At 40.9% G+C, this 16,247-nt stretch overlaps 1 protein-coding gene across 8 annotated transcripts; it reads right to left on the reverse strand.

Moving 5' to 3' along the window:
• Positions 1-109: 109 nt before the first annotated feature.
• On the reverse strand, positions 110-15,087 carry hnrpkl (heterogeneous nuclear ribonucleoprotein K, like). Of its 8 annotated transcripts, none has more exons than XM_082540957.1 (16): positions 14,947-15,087; positions 13,616-13,729; positions 12,835-12,927; positions 12,696-12,752; positions 11,536-11,579; positions 10,166-10,238; positions 8,177-8,290; positions 7,516-7,644; positions 7,092-7,396; positions 6,435-6,488; positions 6,219-6,255; positions 4,235-4,250; positions 2,890-2,922; positions 2,689-2,756; positions 2,433-2,602; positions 110-1,755 (listed from the first exon to the last, which is right to left on the reverse strand). In XM_082540957.1, exons 2-16 carry the CDS (start codon positions 13,679-13,681, stop codon positions 1,725-1,727), a joined length of 1,290 nt encoding a protein of 429 aa, XP_082397083.1. In that variant the 5' UTR covers positions 13,682-13,729; positions 14,947-15,087; the 3' UTR covers positions 110-1,724. The 8 variants fall into 8 exon arrangements, 6 of the variants coding, with proteins under 6 accessions (XP_082397083.1, XP_082397082.1, XP_082397086.1 ...); XM_082540956.1 differs by having other exon boundaries at positions 13,616-13,732; XM_082540960.1 differs by lacking the exon at positions 14,947-15,087 and adding an exon at positions 14,705-14,931.
• Positions 15,088-16,247: the final 1,160 nt, after the last annotated feature.

Here is a 16,247-nt window from a genome sequence, read left to right on the forward strand (position 1 = left end):
AGAGAGCAACTGGCTGACACACTTCACCATGTCCGTAAACCAATTACATGTACTACAAAGACAGCAGCGCAGTATTGCTCCGCTGAAATAAAAACAAATAGACACACACTTACACTTTGTGGGCTGTGACACAGACTTTATTTACTAAACACCTGCAAGTACTACACAGAAAAATCACCACTCCTGGACTCACAAATCCTTTGACATCAAACTGCAAAGAAAAGAGGGAGGGGGGGGGGGGGGGGGGGGGAGGGAGTATCTTAAGAAATCAATTCACAGAACTCTAAAAATCCTTCTCCAAAAATTAAAATAATGAAAAAAAAAAATGCAAGAATAAAATGGATCCAACTGATCAGCTCTTAAGGTTGGAAGATTTCAGCGAGTCCATCCCTGTGAGTGGTAGAAAAGAAATAATGGAAAGACAACTAAAGATTACCAAATCTGTCTTTTTTTGTTGTTCTTCTTGTTTTTTGGCCCCAAAGTATTAAGTAATCTGGGCCGTTCTAAACACTCATAAAATTACTGTTTTTTTTATGTAAATATATACACACTTTATACAGCTTTTTGCCTTTCAAAGAAAGACGATTACACACACAAAAAAAAAAAAAAAAAAAAAAAAAAAAAAAATCTTAAAACTTTCTTTATGCATACCGCACTGGCACAAGTATCCCAACTTAAAAAAAAAAAAAAAAAAAAGAAAAGATATTTTGGGAAATAGGTTTATTTATTTCCTGCCTGATAAAATATGAAGCTAGCACCATCACGGATTAGAAAGTACACCCACAGTACAAACACTTCAAAAGTTCACAATTTTCACAAATCTTCTGTTTGATCCATTAAAAAAAACTGTTTATGAGAATTATAAACTGAAAGGTTTCTAAAATAGGCACCAATGGGTTACAAGCAGATATTATTTGTGCTGAGAGGAAGGCCAAAAGTACATTTTAGCTTCTTTCTGTACAACATAAACAACAACAAGATACAGCATGTTCATCTGTGGACTGATGGGTGGAATTTCTGCTGCATGCATTCACTTTTGTGCTAGAGTAAGCCAACAGGCTGTGGTGCTAGCTTCATACTGACCCTCCAGACATGAGGCTGGCATCTCAATTCTTCTCTGCTTTCTACTTTAGCATAATAGACATAAATAAATTCATTTCCCAAACAATCTCACTGAACCCCATCATTCAAAAAAGAAAAAGAAAGAAAGCACTTCATTACTTCATTTAACAGTGAGAAAAAAGGTGTTGGAGGTCGTGTAAAAACTGAAGTTTATTCAAAAGGCTTTGAACCATTCCAACACCATGCATCTTCATTTGGAAAGTGTGCTTAAAACTTTAAGGGAAAGAAAAAAAATAAATCAAACAAACATAATGATTCAAACAAAACTATTACATTCTGCATGCTGTACTGAAATAAAAGAAACAAGGGCCAGAGGTTGGCTCTCACAACACCGAAAGTCATCACACAGATGGGTTTACTCCAGTGACGGCACAAGAATCTCTTAAAAGTAATCACACCAGCACAGAAAAACTTGTTGACTGCTGTTTGACAGCTTAAGATTTGTCAAAATAAAAACTGCAACACAGCTAGGCGGTGTAGTGTGTGTGTGTGTTTGTGTGGAAGGGGCATGTCTACCCAAAGCAGAGGAATGTAGGCTCTGAATAGCAGGAACAAACAGTATGGCAGCATGGCTTCACTCTTCTGCTTCTTCTCTTTTCTTCCTAGAAGAACCGACCTGAGTACTGCCTCACGCTGAAATAAAAGACAGATAAAAGGTAAGGACGAAACATCAGAAATATTTATGTTAACAGAAACATGGCACGGGTTAAGAAGTTGTAAATCCAGATGTGGAAAAATTGTTAAGCATTTTCCACATGAAGCACATTTGTAAGTTAAAAAAAAAGTAACGCAAGGTCAAAGCTGGAAATAAATTCTGTCTGCAAGAAGCGACCCGACCAACTGGTGAGACCAGCTTAGCCATTTAGTGGTGAGAGGGAGCACAGTGAAATGAAAAGCTCCACAAGATGAAACACTGTTTTCATCATTCATTAATCAGCCAGACGATCTTAACGCAGACTGTAAAAAGTTACAAAATAGTATAAAATAGTCCAGATCCAAGGTCGTCTTTAAAGCTTCCCCCACCCAAAGCCAGTTTCCATCAAACTTACACTGCAGAATTATTTCATCATCAATTACCCAAAAGAATTGCACAATTTCCGTTAATAAACTGCTTAATCTAGTGATCTTATTAGCTTTCATTTCAGATTTTCCTGGAGAAACTGTGAGTCAAAGTTGACCGATTAAAAGTAAAAAAAAAATATATACAATTATTTCCATTTGGGTGAGCATGAGCACACAGGTCAGCACAGAAAGGCCTCACTGCTGTGTGGTGTTGATACTGTCCTGGGGAAAATCAGAGGAGTGCGTGCCTGTTCTGCAGCAAGTACTGGGCATTCTGGATCTGGTCCTGTGTCCCTGTGATGGTGATGATGCGGTCCTCAGAGCCCTCTAGTGGTTCATCAATCTTGATGGATGCCCCAGACTCATGGCGGATCTGCTTGATCCTCTGACCGCCTTTACCAATGATGGAGCCTGCCAGCTGCACAACAACCGTAAAGGAGAGTTAAAAAAAACATACATGAAGGAGTGGCATCTCTTTTCTTGTCATTGCTCACTTTAGCTTACATCTTTTGGGATGGTGACTTGTGTTGTGATGACTGGACCTCCGATATCACTGTACGAGCCTCTGCCGCCTAGGAGGAGTTAAAACCACATAAGGTGGAAGAGGGGAAAAGCCATCTTTAACTAAAGCATGCCAGAAGATGCAACAATCCCTATAGGTTAGGAAACAAAACGCTGGGATAGTAACGATCGATCCCAACTCACCAGACTGAAAGTGATCCCAGGAAGAACTGTTGTCTTTGAAAACATCAAAAAGAAAACAAAGAAAGGAAAAAAATGAAAATGCACCCCAGAACAAAGAAAAGAGAAAAGTGATAGTAAAGAATGTAGCCAGAATGTTCCAGACTTGAGCTGCAGTTCAATTATTGAATCAACGGATTCATTTATCAGTAAAAATAAATGATTTAAATGAAACTCACTGTTTTTAAACTGGTAGACATTGCATGCTTTCATCTTTTCCTTACACAGTAGTATATTCAATAAATAATGAACTTAACTGTTAAACACATTAAGTCAAAGCTGAACTGATAATGGCAGTGTGTTAGAAAACCTGTGAGCTAGTCTATACTCACTGATCAGGCATAACATCATGACCACTGGGGTGACAGAGATAACACTGATCATCTTTTCATCATGACACCTGTTAGTGGATGGGATCTCATAGGGAGCAAGTGACGATTTTATCCTCAAAGTTGATGAGAAGAAAGTCATGGACAAGTGCAAGGATTTGAGCAAGTTTTACAAGTGCCAAACTGTGAATGCAAGACAACTGGGTCAGCGTGTCTCCAAAACTGCAGCTCTTGAGGGGTCTTCCCAGTCTGTAGTGGTCAGTATCTGCGAAAAGTGGTCCAAGGAAGGAACAGCAGTGAACCAGTGACAGGGTCATGGGAGGCCAAGGCTCACTGACGCACGTGAGGAGCGAAGGCTGACACGTGTAGTGCGATTTAACAGACAAGCTACTGTAGCTCAAATTGACCACAAGGTCAATGCTGGTTCTGATAGAAAGGTGTCAGAATACACAGTGCATTGCAGTTTGTTGCTTAAGGGGCTGCATAGCCACAGACCAGTCAGGGTGAACGGAGCAATAGAAAAAGGTGACCTGGTCTAACCAATGTTACTTTGACACGTGCCACCTACCTCAGCATTGTTTCCTCCAAATGACCCACTTCTCAATCCATGTGAGCATCTGTGGGATGTGTTGGACAAACAGGCTTGATCCATGGAGGCCCCACCCCACAACTTACAGGACCTACAGGATCTTTTGCTGACAATTGGTGCCAGATACCACAGCACATGGGTTTAGTTGAGTCCATGCCTTGACGGGTCAGAGATGTTTTGACAGCAAAGGGTGGACCGACACAATACTAGGCGGGTGGTCATAATGTTATGCCTGATCGGTGGAGTTGCCCCATGCCTTGCAGCATTGTGGTGTTCCTATAAAACCTCTCAAAAATAAAAGATGAAATTATGAGAATAAAGTCCAAGAAGCCCTGATTTTCCTTTGCTGAACTTGAATTTTTCCAGGAGATTAATAAAGAAGAACACTCACCATATCCACCTCCACTCTGCATTTCAGGATCAATTGATGGGGGAAAAAATATATATAATATAAGTTTGAATGTCACAGTAAAGACGAAGCTCTCAGAACCTGGAGTAAACTAAATGCTCACTATCCATTCTACATTAAACTACAAACAACTCGTGTACACTCATGCAGACTAAGAACAATCTGATGTTCACCAAGGTGAAGGGGAGTACTCATCCCACAGTATTAAGCGCATCCATTTCAAAGCTTTAAAAAAATCACACTGAACTTTATAAGAACACCATGTTGTTGGCTAGAAATTTGATCCGAGGGTGAAATAACTCTGGGCCTCTTCATGTGATGATTTGCCTTTCTGAAATTATTCATTTGAATAAAGTTGACCAACAGAAAGGCACATGTTGAAGACCTTTAAAGTACTCGTTAGTAAAGTACTCAGCTTTACCTTCCTAGATCACCACAGAGACTTTCAGTCGTTCATATATTTGAAGCACATAAAAGCATCATCAGTTTGAGTTCACAATACTGCCAAGAACAGCTGCAGCTTTTGTGGGGAAGTTCAAGAAAAACCCAATTTTGACTACGCTGCCTCTTACACAGGCGGCTTTTCAGCTGCTCAGCTCACACATGTCTGATAGAACAGATATGCTTCTATTTTAATCAGCCTGTACGAGTCCTCGTAGACTCCATACGTGCCCCAAAACACATTTACACTTTCCAGGATTCTGTTCTGCTGGTTTGTGCAGTGACTCGGCTGGAAGTTGTCAGTGACTTGTGCTGCTAAACACAAACGATGCATTGCTGATCACGCTACAACTTCCCTGTAGACAATTTAGGCCTTTTCTGTATTTATTTCTTTATTTTAAATAAACCACTTAAATGGCTCAGAAACAAGGACACCAATTCAATTTAAGGTGGGAACACATGTGAATATATAGTCGGGGCAATAATTATTTCATCCTCCATTTACTACTTCAAAAGAAATGAGCATTACCGTTAACATTCAAAATTAGGTGTACCCATCCTTTTAAAGGAAGATATAAATATAGTTCATATACGGTGATGCACTGTGAGGGATAACCAGCTGCCTCTCCAGTAAGTTCCAGTAAAGCCTATTTTACAGTAATATGGCTGTCAAGTACACAAACTATCTGCTTGCATACAGGCCTAAAAAAAAAAAAAAAAAAGGCCTTTTGAACATCTGAACACTTCAATGTCAACTGGAAGCTGTCACTGTAGTTTTGATTACTTTTTCCAGCATTTGTCTGTAGCTCTTTTACTGTAAACCTCTTTCTTTGTATTAAAGTGCACCTTAAAAGCTTAGCCATGGGTAAGATCTGTCAAGTAGCAAATTGGCTGCAAGTCCCACATCTATTACACCGATTGCATTTAATTTATATGTGACGATGTTTACTTGTTAACTCAGATGAGTAGAGCGGTGACAAGCGTTAATGCTAAAAATAATCAGTTGATGCTTTCACTCCTGAAATTCTTGTTTCACAAAGAAAAAGAAATAATATTATACTTTACATGATAAACGTCAGTTTTTGCTCTTTTCTTAGACACTTTAAAATCACTTTAAAGGATTAACTGACATCTCTTGATGCCTATGTGATGAAATTAATGCTTCTGTATTACTATTAAAACATTTTTTTGCAGCTTTAAACCTACAGGGAAACAGTTTAGGACTCGCTTTGGCTTCTGCTCATTTGCTAGCCTGGTGGATCTCCGGACTACGTACTCAGCTGCTCTGTGGTAACCACGGAGACAACAGTTGCCTGGCAACAACAGGCCTACATCAGTGTGCATACATAGTGGGGGGAGAAAAAAAAAAAGCAGCTTGGTGTTGAAGCCACTGCGCTTGTACGAAAGTGAGAAAAAGAAATTCCAATCATATGATCTAAAGCAGGATTCACAAACACAAACTACACAGAAGCAGGAAGCGACACATACGGATTAGCATTACAGAAGCACTAGTAAACACACTCACCATGCTGTCATAACGGTCTCCTCTGCCTCTTCTGTCACTACAGACAAAAAGGTAAATGTTAACACAGTTCCTCCAACATAGGGGACATGTGTGACAGGGCAAGCAGACTCCACTGATGACCTCTGATCAGGTCTGAACTATGGCTTCACCTCCTGACGAACTTTCAGTGTCTTCTGCTTTTAAGACAAATTATTTTGTATTGACAATCCTACTCACCTTGGTCTGTCATCCATGCTACCATGATAGCTGCCATGTGAAAACCTGTCACCTCTGTGGATAATAACAGACAAGGAAAAAGAAGTTGGTGAAACACTATATATGCCTATACACAAACATACACATAATACGTATAAATTAACAGGAATCTAATAGTGCTTTTTAGATCCAAACTTTATTGGAGAAATAAGATCGTTTTACAAAGAGTAGGAAAAAAATGCCTATAGCTAATTTTCACCTTCATTTTAATAACACTTAGGGTGGGTGAATGCTGACTAGGCTCATCACCTCTGCTGATTTGAATTTGGACTGAACTTTGGCTGCATTTGTGGTGTTGGAGCCATTTGCAGCACTGACATAATATGGGCTGGTGTGCAAAAAGTGAGTGCTCCCGTTTTTATAGTATTTAAGTTTTATGTATGTGCACCCAGATGGATGGATGCAACCTATCAACAATAGCCCTAGTTGCCAATTTAGCACTCCTCCCTCTAGTCCAAATACATTCACGTTTGGCTTGGTTATGCTAACCATATGGCAACGGCCGACCAGGGGCTTTAAAATGGGAGTTAAAACACCAATGGGTAATGGGCATTATCTATGGCCATCTTTTATATAGTAAGTACAAAAACAGTTCAGATGTGAAAGCACTGCCCTTACCCTCCTCTTGGTGGTGGTGGCGGGGGCAGAGGCAGATTACGAGCACGACTTCCCCCTCGTCCTCTGCTCAGTGGTGGCGGAGGCCCTCGTCTGGGACTCATGTCATCATAATCCCTTCTGGAGGGAGGCATGGGCCTGCTGCCACGAACGGGAGGCATGCGCTCAAAACCGCCACGAACACGAATGGGGAAGCCACCGATGGGTCGTCTGCCCCTCTCTTCAAATAACATAGTAAAGCCACCGTAGTCGTACGTCTCATCATAGAAGTTAGGGTCATAAGGCTGGGCGCGACCTTTGATCGGTGCCTGCAAGGGGAAGGAAAAGAAAATTAAATAGATAATTTATTATTCTTACTGTGAGACATGAACCGCATAATTATAAAGCATGTTAACCCCTTTAACAGATCTCAATGATGTAATCGCACCTCTGACACCAGCTCCAATATAACTTTTATACATTCAACGACGCGCTCTGGCTTTCCTCCAACTAAGACGACTCTGTCTGTCGAGTGTGGACAGCACTCCTGGAACAACTTGATGGTGGTCTGGGTGTTCTGATGCACAAGAACAAAAAGTGTTAGTCTTCTTTCCAGTCTATCAATTTCATCTGTGACCAATTTGCCATTAAAGCTGGTCTAAAGACCAGTTTTGCTAGTGTCATAAATACACATATGAGCTGCGTAGCTAACAATGGCTCGGATAATTGCCCATCTCAATCAAAACGTGTACACTGACAGCTGTCCGGACATATGGAAGATGATGATCTCGATGGGCAGATCAGGTGAATTTAATTGAGGTATAATTAGTTTTTTTTAATTATTCTTACGAGCCAAATTTTGATCACATATACCACATTATCTGATTAGAGCTGTAAATAAGTTATATCTGTAATACTCAAAGTATAAACAAGTTATAAAACGTTTGGGAAATACAGATACAACAATAAGGTGGCACAAATAAGTCCTAATAAATCCTAATATATTTCAGATACAATATGCATTAACAATTACAACCTTAATAATTATTCTACAGTCCAGCTTTTGGGGCAGAGCATCGTGAGGATCCTGCTAATCTGGACTCTCTTACCTCTCTTAGCTCCTTTATCTTGGCACCTTTCACTCCGATGATGCCCCCTGCCAAGCTCTGATGGATCAGCAGCCGAAGCTCACAGTCAAAATCAATCCCGCTGTAATGTTGGTACTAAAGAAACATGGCACAAGATCAACAATGTCAGCAGGGTCAGAATATCTGCCTATAGTTTATTACTAAAGTCTTTGGGCAGTAACTTATATGCTGCCAATGTGGCAAAAAACTGCTAAACCTGCTTATAACCGCTAAACATGCAGTGGACTCCAAGCCTTAAATGACCCATGCACACATCTGCATGGGTCACAATCTGGCATTTGGCAGAAAATGTGATGCTAAATTTCTATTTCATTGTGGAGCATTATTGAACAAAGCAATGATTAATATGTTTAATGCATTTCAAAATTCACATCAGTGCAGTGTACATTCATATATTTGGACAGTAACTTAATTTTCATCATTTTTGTCCCTCTATGCTACCACATCAGTCTGAAATGGCACATACAGTTGCAGTGGAGCCTTTCAGCTTTTTTTAAAGCCTCCAACAAAAATAACTTAAGGAGTCAAAGAAAATTATTTTAAGGGGTTTATTATCTGTTAAGCAATAGCAACCACTTCTATGCATGGAATTTTATAATCCCAAATAAAATGAGGTTTTTTATTGTCAAAAATTATTTGAAAGCAACGACTGGCTAGAACGATGCCTCCTTTGTGATGTTTTGTCTTTGCAGCATCACAGTCGGTGAAATCAGGTGAGCGATTTAGACACTGCAGCAGATTCTTCCTCCTGATCTTCAAACTGTTCAGAGTGCTCATACATTAAGTTTTGGGTCATTGTCCACTTGTACTGCAACGTACTGGCTTGACAACTTTGTTGCATTTCGCTGAATCTTAGTATTGCTCTGTAGACTTTCAGAGAAATATAGTATTGTTCTGAAACTGAATATGCCTTTCATCAGTTTTGGTACATTCATTAGAATGTACACAAACAATCGGTCTACTCCTAATCTTCCCATTTTTCTGATGTATTTGGTTTGTTTGGGCAAAGCAAACCCATGGCCTGTATTTATATTAACTTCTCCTTTGACCGTCTGCTTTAGGCTCACAAAGCTTTCAAATGCGATCACCTCCAGTCTTTTTAACCTGCTTAATTTATAAAGAAATATAAGCGTGCACTTCAACTGCATCGTGATTGTTTCATTTCAAACCGATTTCAAATCTGTTACTTAAGCATAAACAGTCATTTGAATCAATCCAATGTGGTTTTGTAAATTCTCTCCCCATCAGTATTAACAAGTATGATAATAACTGTTACAAACCGCTTTTAGAAAAGATATTTAGAGAAGATTTAAAGCAGCTCACATGCTCACAGCTCACATGAAGACTTTAAGACAGGGCAAGAGGAACTCTCAATAAATCACGATAGCATTTACCAAAGACAAAAAACTACAGTGACACATACTAAGATCATTAATAAGCATAATTCAACAAAAAAGAAACTAGAACCATTATATCTGTGAGTAGTCTAGCGATAAGCTAATTAAGCATGGTCAAATGACTGGAATGACAACCAGGAAGTGGTTATGACAAAGACCCAGTGAGTCTCAGTAAAGCTAATGAAAATTTTGTTGTGTAAGCACATAACTACTGCTATTGCACAGCATCACTGGTGGGACATATGGCTGCGTGTAGGGCTGCAAAAATTCAGAATATATCAGGAACTACCCTTGTGAATATGGAAGCAGATAAAAGTAGCTTACTATTATTATTAGCATTTTATCAATGCATGCTGGGTGCAGCTGGATACAATGTACCAGCTCTGTGTTATATTAACTTAAAGCATGAAAGGTCAGGAATAAAAGAAATAAGATCTTCCAGTCAGATTCAGTTGTGATTTTTCTTTTTTGCAACATATAAACATATCTCATAAACAGATACCATCAACCTTTCTGCTCTTTGTTTATATGCACAATTATTATGACAGCTTACCTCTTCAAGAGTCGGTATGATTTTCAACAGAATCTCTCCAATAGTGTCGATACTGGCATTCACACTCAGGATCCTGTCAGGAACCATTTTAGCCAAAAGGAAGCAAGGCGTTACAAGAAGAACAAGAGAGAAGGACAGAAAGCAAAACCTGATAAAAAATAAATAAACAAATAAAGAAGAAGCAGTCCAGCAAACATTTATGAACACACTTACGAAAGGTTTAAAAACTAAAAAAAGGAAAAAATAAGACTGCTAAATGCTACACAAAAAAATAAGAATTCTTCATAACTTTTCCCCAACACTACACTGACTAAATAAGCAGCTGACATGCACTGATTATAATATTATTTTTAAAGACAAGCTTGGGGAGGATGGGCGGTTTCAGAGCGGCTCAAATTAATGTGATTGCGGCCACACAGAGTTGGGAAAGAGGGGTTTAAAAAGAGAGAGAGAGATCTTCTATAACCATCCCACCACCAAGTTGGGGAAAAGGAAGGTAATAACTTAACACATTATCTTGTATTGACAACTGCGCCACCAGCACACCTTCTCTTTGTGACCAGGAGTTGGGAAAGAGGGTGGGGAACAGGTGGGGAGGAGAGGGGCTTGGGGCTGAGGTGAGGAGAGGACGAGGTGGGTAGTAGAGAACAGCAACAGAGCAGAGGGGTTTAGACTGGGAAAAGAAATGTGAGTGGTTGCCAACTACTCTGTGGCACAGAACAGGAACGGGGGTGGGAGGGTTATGAAAGGTTTGGGCAGGCAGCGCTGATCTGATGTGGCCTGAGAGGAATTTAACACAAGGGGATGCAGCACCATGAAATAAAAAGAAACAACAATAATGAGTGACAGACACGAAGACGGAGCCTCCGGACAAGAGCCAGTGCGCTCTCTCATGGACAGTGATGCTGAGAGTGGGGGTGGGAAGCGAGAGGGCCAGGTGAGCCACAGAGGAGGAGGACAGAGTGAGATAAAGATGTCTGCTTTCCACAAGATTTATGGTAAAATTAAACATCACAGAAAGGAAATTAAAAAAAAAAATACATATAAATAAACAGCATCTGACCGCTGCGTTGCTAATTATGTAAAACACCAACTACTTGGTAGTGAGCTGTCAGTGATTCTCTGCATGGACAATAAACTGTAATAACAAAAGGTCCAACTCAATGGAGAGGCTGAAAATGGACAGGAAAAAAAGGAGAAAAAAAGGAACAAACACGTCTCTTACAAGTGGAGGGGGGGGGGGGGGGGGGGGGGGGGGGGTATACTGTCATGTATATCAAAATGTTAAAAGTCAAACAGAAGGCAGATTATCAAAGACATGTGATTCACTGTTCTAATCAGGCAGTGAGGCAATAACTGGTGGGACATACCGCTCTGGGCCACTGCTGTCTGGGACTGATACACTGGCATTGTACTGCATGGGCCGAGGAGGTGGTGGTGGTGGTGGTTGTGGTGGTGGTTGTGGTGGAGGAGGTTGGCATTGGGCAGGGGCATTCAATCACAAGATGTCAAGTTAGGTGCCCGATTAAGGAGGGGCACAGTTTATGGGCAGGGCCAACCGGGAGTGTCAGGTGGGCGGGCGGGCGTTCGGGGGCGGGCGGAGGTTGGGCCAACGTCAAGGTGGGCAACGCAGGAGGGGCATGTCGATCCAGTACATGGGCAACGGAGGAAGGTGGCCAAAAGTAAAGACAAAAAAATAAAAAAAAAGGAGAAGGGAAGAGGGGGAGAAGGAATACATTTTTAATTGAATACACGCTACACGTTGTCCCAAAAGTGAAACTGTGGTGAGTGAAGAAGAACAGGAAGTGTGACCTGGACAAAGATATGTTTAATAAGCAGTTTGGAGCACTAGACAGATTTATGTCCCTGAAAAGGCTTTCCAGTCAAGGCTTTCAGGCACCTGTTGTCACTTCAAGGTCAAACATAGCTTCAACAGTTTGGGGAAATGTAATTAGGTTGAAACTCACAAACACAGGACTGGGGGGGGGGAAAAAAAAAAAAGGGGGGGGGGGGGGTATCCAAAAAAACCTAACAAAAAAAATCCCAAAACACAGCTGTCTAACAGGACCTTCCTGGTCTGTCCACACGAGCCAAGTTGGTTTCATCATAGTAACAGTGCATGTCAATTCTAGATACAATAGTAAAAGCATGCCGCCAAAAAATCCAATTCTGCAGGAATGCAGAAATCATTTGGTAATTTGTTTTGACACTTTGGGTTTTCTTTAAATAAATTATTTCTCCTCTTGTGTCAAGAAAACCTTCAATTCTTCATCATCTTCATGTTTAAAGAGCACAAATGTAATCATAGAACTTCGTTAGACTGAATCCCAGATATAAGGACAGCACAAGTGATGGGACACAATAGCTAAACATCGGCCCAAGGCGTTGGTGAGCAGGCCAGTGGCAGTCAACAAGGCAGATATAAATTTAAAAGAAAAGAGAGGTTCTGCAAAAGAGGGGGCAGGCATTAGCTGGCAAAACTGTCCCCTCAATTGCAGACATATTTGCAGATTTTTATCTGTGTACTCACATCTGTGCGCAGGGCTTTTATGTTCTTGCCACCCTTTCCAATAACAGCACCGGCATTCTGTGAAGAAAAAAAATTTTTTGATGAAAAGGTGAAGAAAACAGCAATGCAGTCCCAACAGCTGATGTGTGAGTCTTTTTACTTTGCTCTGAAGCAGCACTCGCAGCTCCACCATCTCATCTGTGTTGCGTGAACGTTTGAAGGCCTGCTCCTCATCCATGTCCTCAGCTGGGCGCTTACCTAAAGAGACAGGTGATTTGGTCAAACGGAGACGGGCAGTAACTCTGAACGCAGTACTCAAACAAGTAGTTCAGGGTAATTGTAATAATATATATATAAACATAAAAAACACACTTGTTGTTCTTCCAAGACATTGTTACCATAGTATTCTATAACACCAAACAACACAAACAATTTAGAACTGAGTTGCCTTACCGTTAGGGAAAATAAATTGGGGGAAAGAACCAAATTAACATTACCGGCTAAAGCCACTGAAAGCTTAGAAAAAGTGACAAAAACATAACTACACGTCAGGAGCTAGGTCTACGCCATGTTCCACCCAAAGAACAGGTTTCATTTAGCGGCCAACTGCATCCTGGAAGAAGTCCAACACCACCGTGTACCCTTCCTGGATTAAAACATGGGACAGACCTGCTCAGGGCCCACAGAACAGCAGTATGCTGTACAGGCGAATCCCTCAACCATCTGACATGTGCACATGCTATGAAGCATAAGCCAGTTTCTTTTCCCCTACCTCTCTCCTTTCCTTAAACAAACTAATTACCATTTGTATCTGCAGACTGTACTTCATGCCGGATGACATGACAGACAGGCTTAGCTTATTTTTAAAAGCAGGACCTCATTTACATCTTTACATTACTCTAATGAATTGCTTAACTCATCAACATAAACCTGTGTGGGACCTTACCATTAGTGTCAGTGTTGCTGAATGAGATGTCTTCGTCCTGCTGTTTGCCTTTCACCTCCATTGTCTTTCACCTGCAGCGGGAAAAACAAACAGGTTCCTCTCCCTGGATCTGCTAAACGGAGGGGATCAAATGATACAATCAGTCAAACGGCATACAGTACATGCAGGGACACACCTGATCAAATAATCTGAAGGAGTTGGCCAATATTATCAGCAGACATTGACCTATCACAGTCATTACTTAAAAAGTATCAGTCAGCCACTACAACTATAGCATGTATTTTTCTAAGTACGTGAATTAGCCAATTGCAGATATGACTGATTAACTGCCTGCAATATAAAGTGACCACTGAATGTTCCCACAGCCCAGTGTGCCTATAAACTGAGCTGTGGAATTATACCACCACAATCAAAAGATGAGATGAAGCAGAAAATCCTCACAAAACAGATGCTGCCACCAAAGAATTTGGGGAATTTATTCTTGATAGTTGTCTGCAACAACACGTGACTAAGCTACGTGCAGCACACGAAATTCATAAGCATGTATGTATTTGCTCAGGCACCATCCCGCAGTACTTCATCACAGAGATAATAATCTAGGATTGGACATGTGAAAGTGTGGTAGCTCCTGAGTGTTGCTGGCCTGCATGCACTGTACTGTACAAACGCAGCCCACCTAAATGCGCTGCCTACTGTTGCTAGCCAAGTACTGTACATGCTGTCTGGACCTCTGCAGGCCTTGCTAAACTTAAAAGGAGTGCCAGTCAACGCCCACATAGATCAGGAATTAACAGCACCCGTTTTAACCACCAAGAGCCGCCACAGACACCTAACGGTTAAAGAGGAGAGTCCAGAAAACACAAACACGTATGTGCGCTAATGTCATCCAGAGCACATTAGCCGTTTGAGAAAGGTCCAACAAATGGCTAATATCGAGTCTTTTTTCTCCCCTTGGTTTTCATCAAAAACGAAATTCAAAACAGCAACCCAAGGTGACTGGACATTAGAGAAACTGCTCCCGAAAGAAAATGTGTTTATCACCTGATGCCTGCGAATAAGTTAGCTATCTGTTAACGGTACTGACATTGCGCTCCCAAGCTAACAGCGCTGCAAAGCTAGCCAGTTGGTGTGTTTTACGAGGCGTGCCTATCAGCTCCACTGTCCACGTTGTGACTGTACAAAACCGCAAATAACAGCAGAGCTACGCGGCTATCCTGCTAATGTCAGCCGTCAAGTCTTGTTTAATCGCCGACAGCTTGCGAACAGATCGAATGACGCCACGTTACAAACCGAGCTATGAAATGTACAACAAACAGAAAAACAAACCTGGGGCTAAAAAACTACGTTCACTGCGGTCCTCAGCGTTCAGCGGTCGCCTCGCCTTGAAACGTTTTCAGCACGGAAACACACGCTGTGGATGAGCTCGATTCGTCGACCCTCTCCCGGTGGCTCCAAGTCAACACCGGCGGGCGGGGCTAAGGCACGTTAGATCCGCCGAAAGGAAACTTTGTACCCGTAATGGGACAATGTATCAGACACCCTCCTCTAAATATTTTGGGAATTTCTGGTCCTGAATTCAGACTGCCTGGCTAATTAAACTTGCTTCATATGAACGTCAATAAGAAATAAGATTGGAAAGGTGGAAATTTAGTGCGATTAAACATTTACATATTTATTTTAAACAGTGTGAGTAGCTTAACCATTCTTTAAAAAGATCGGACAAACAGCATAGGTCGTGTGGTTAATTCAAAAAAGAAAAAAAAGAAATTTGAAAACATCATGTTACTAACCACTCCTTAAAAACATTTGTTTCGCATTTCCTTTGCTCTGCTGTATCTACATTTATGCTGCTTGTTAAATTACACCCTGAATTTAGAAGATGTAATTACACGTCACAATGCTGGCAAAGAAACATAAGTGAGAGGGAGTATTATGGACTGTGAAAATATTTGTTAGCATTTTCTGGTGGAAGATGTAGGAAGCCACCTGAAAGAAATCACATTTGTTGTGTTTGAAATCAAACTATTGTGCGAGTGAGGCCTATATAAAGAGAGCAAGTGGATATTCCAGGATTTATATCAGCAGTGCCACAGCTGCATTAGTGCAACAGGCTTCGAACAGAGGCACTATTAGAGAGAGAGTGACACATGGCACTCAGAGGTTCCTGAATGGGAACATTTTTCAACGGCAAAGCTAGGAGTAAAAACTCCAAGAGCAAAAAGTTTTTGGTTTTGGATTGGAGTGTTTTTGGTATCATATCTAAGGGCGAACCTTTTAAGTGGTTTTGATTAGTGATTGTGTACATGACGTGAAATGAAAGATGGGTTGGAGATTGATTCTAATTATTGGTTCAAAGTGACTTGCTCTTATCGTGGACTTGGATGTTTCAGAACTGACACCATATGAACAAGGACTCGTTTGCGGACGAGCTTCTCTTTTTCCCGCTTGTTCATGCTCATATTCCAGAAGTTAAACTGCCTCGAAGAAGCGATACTTCCAGCTAAGAACACCAACAAGCAGAATTGGGGAAACTGATATACATTTTTATAGATTATTTATAGATATTCCCCATTTTCACAATAAAAGAAATGGCACATTCCACAATCTGTATTCTATTGCATTTTAAA

Source organism: Aulonocara stuartgranti, assembly GCF_965226115.1.
Source record: "Aulonocara stuartgranti genome assembly, chromosome: 7".
Lineage (NCBI taxonomy): Eukaryota > Metazoa > Chordata > Actinopteri > Cichliformes > Cichlidae > Aulonocara > Aulonocara stuartgranti.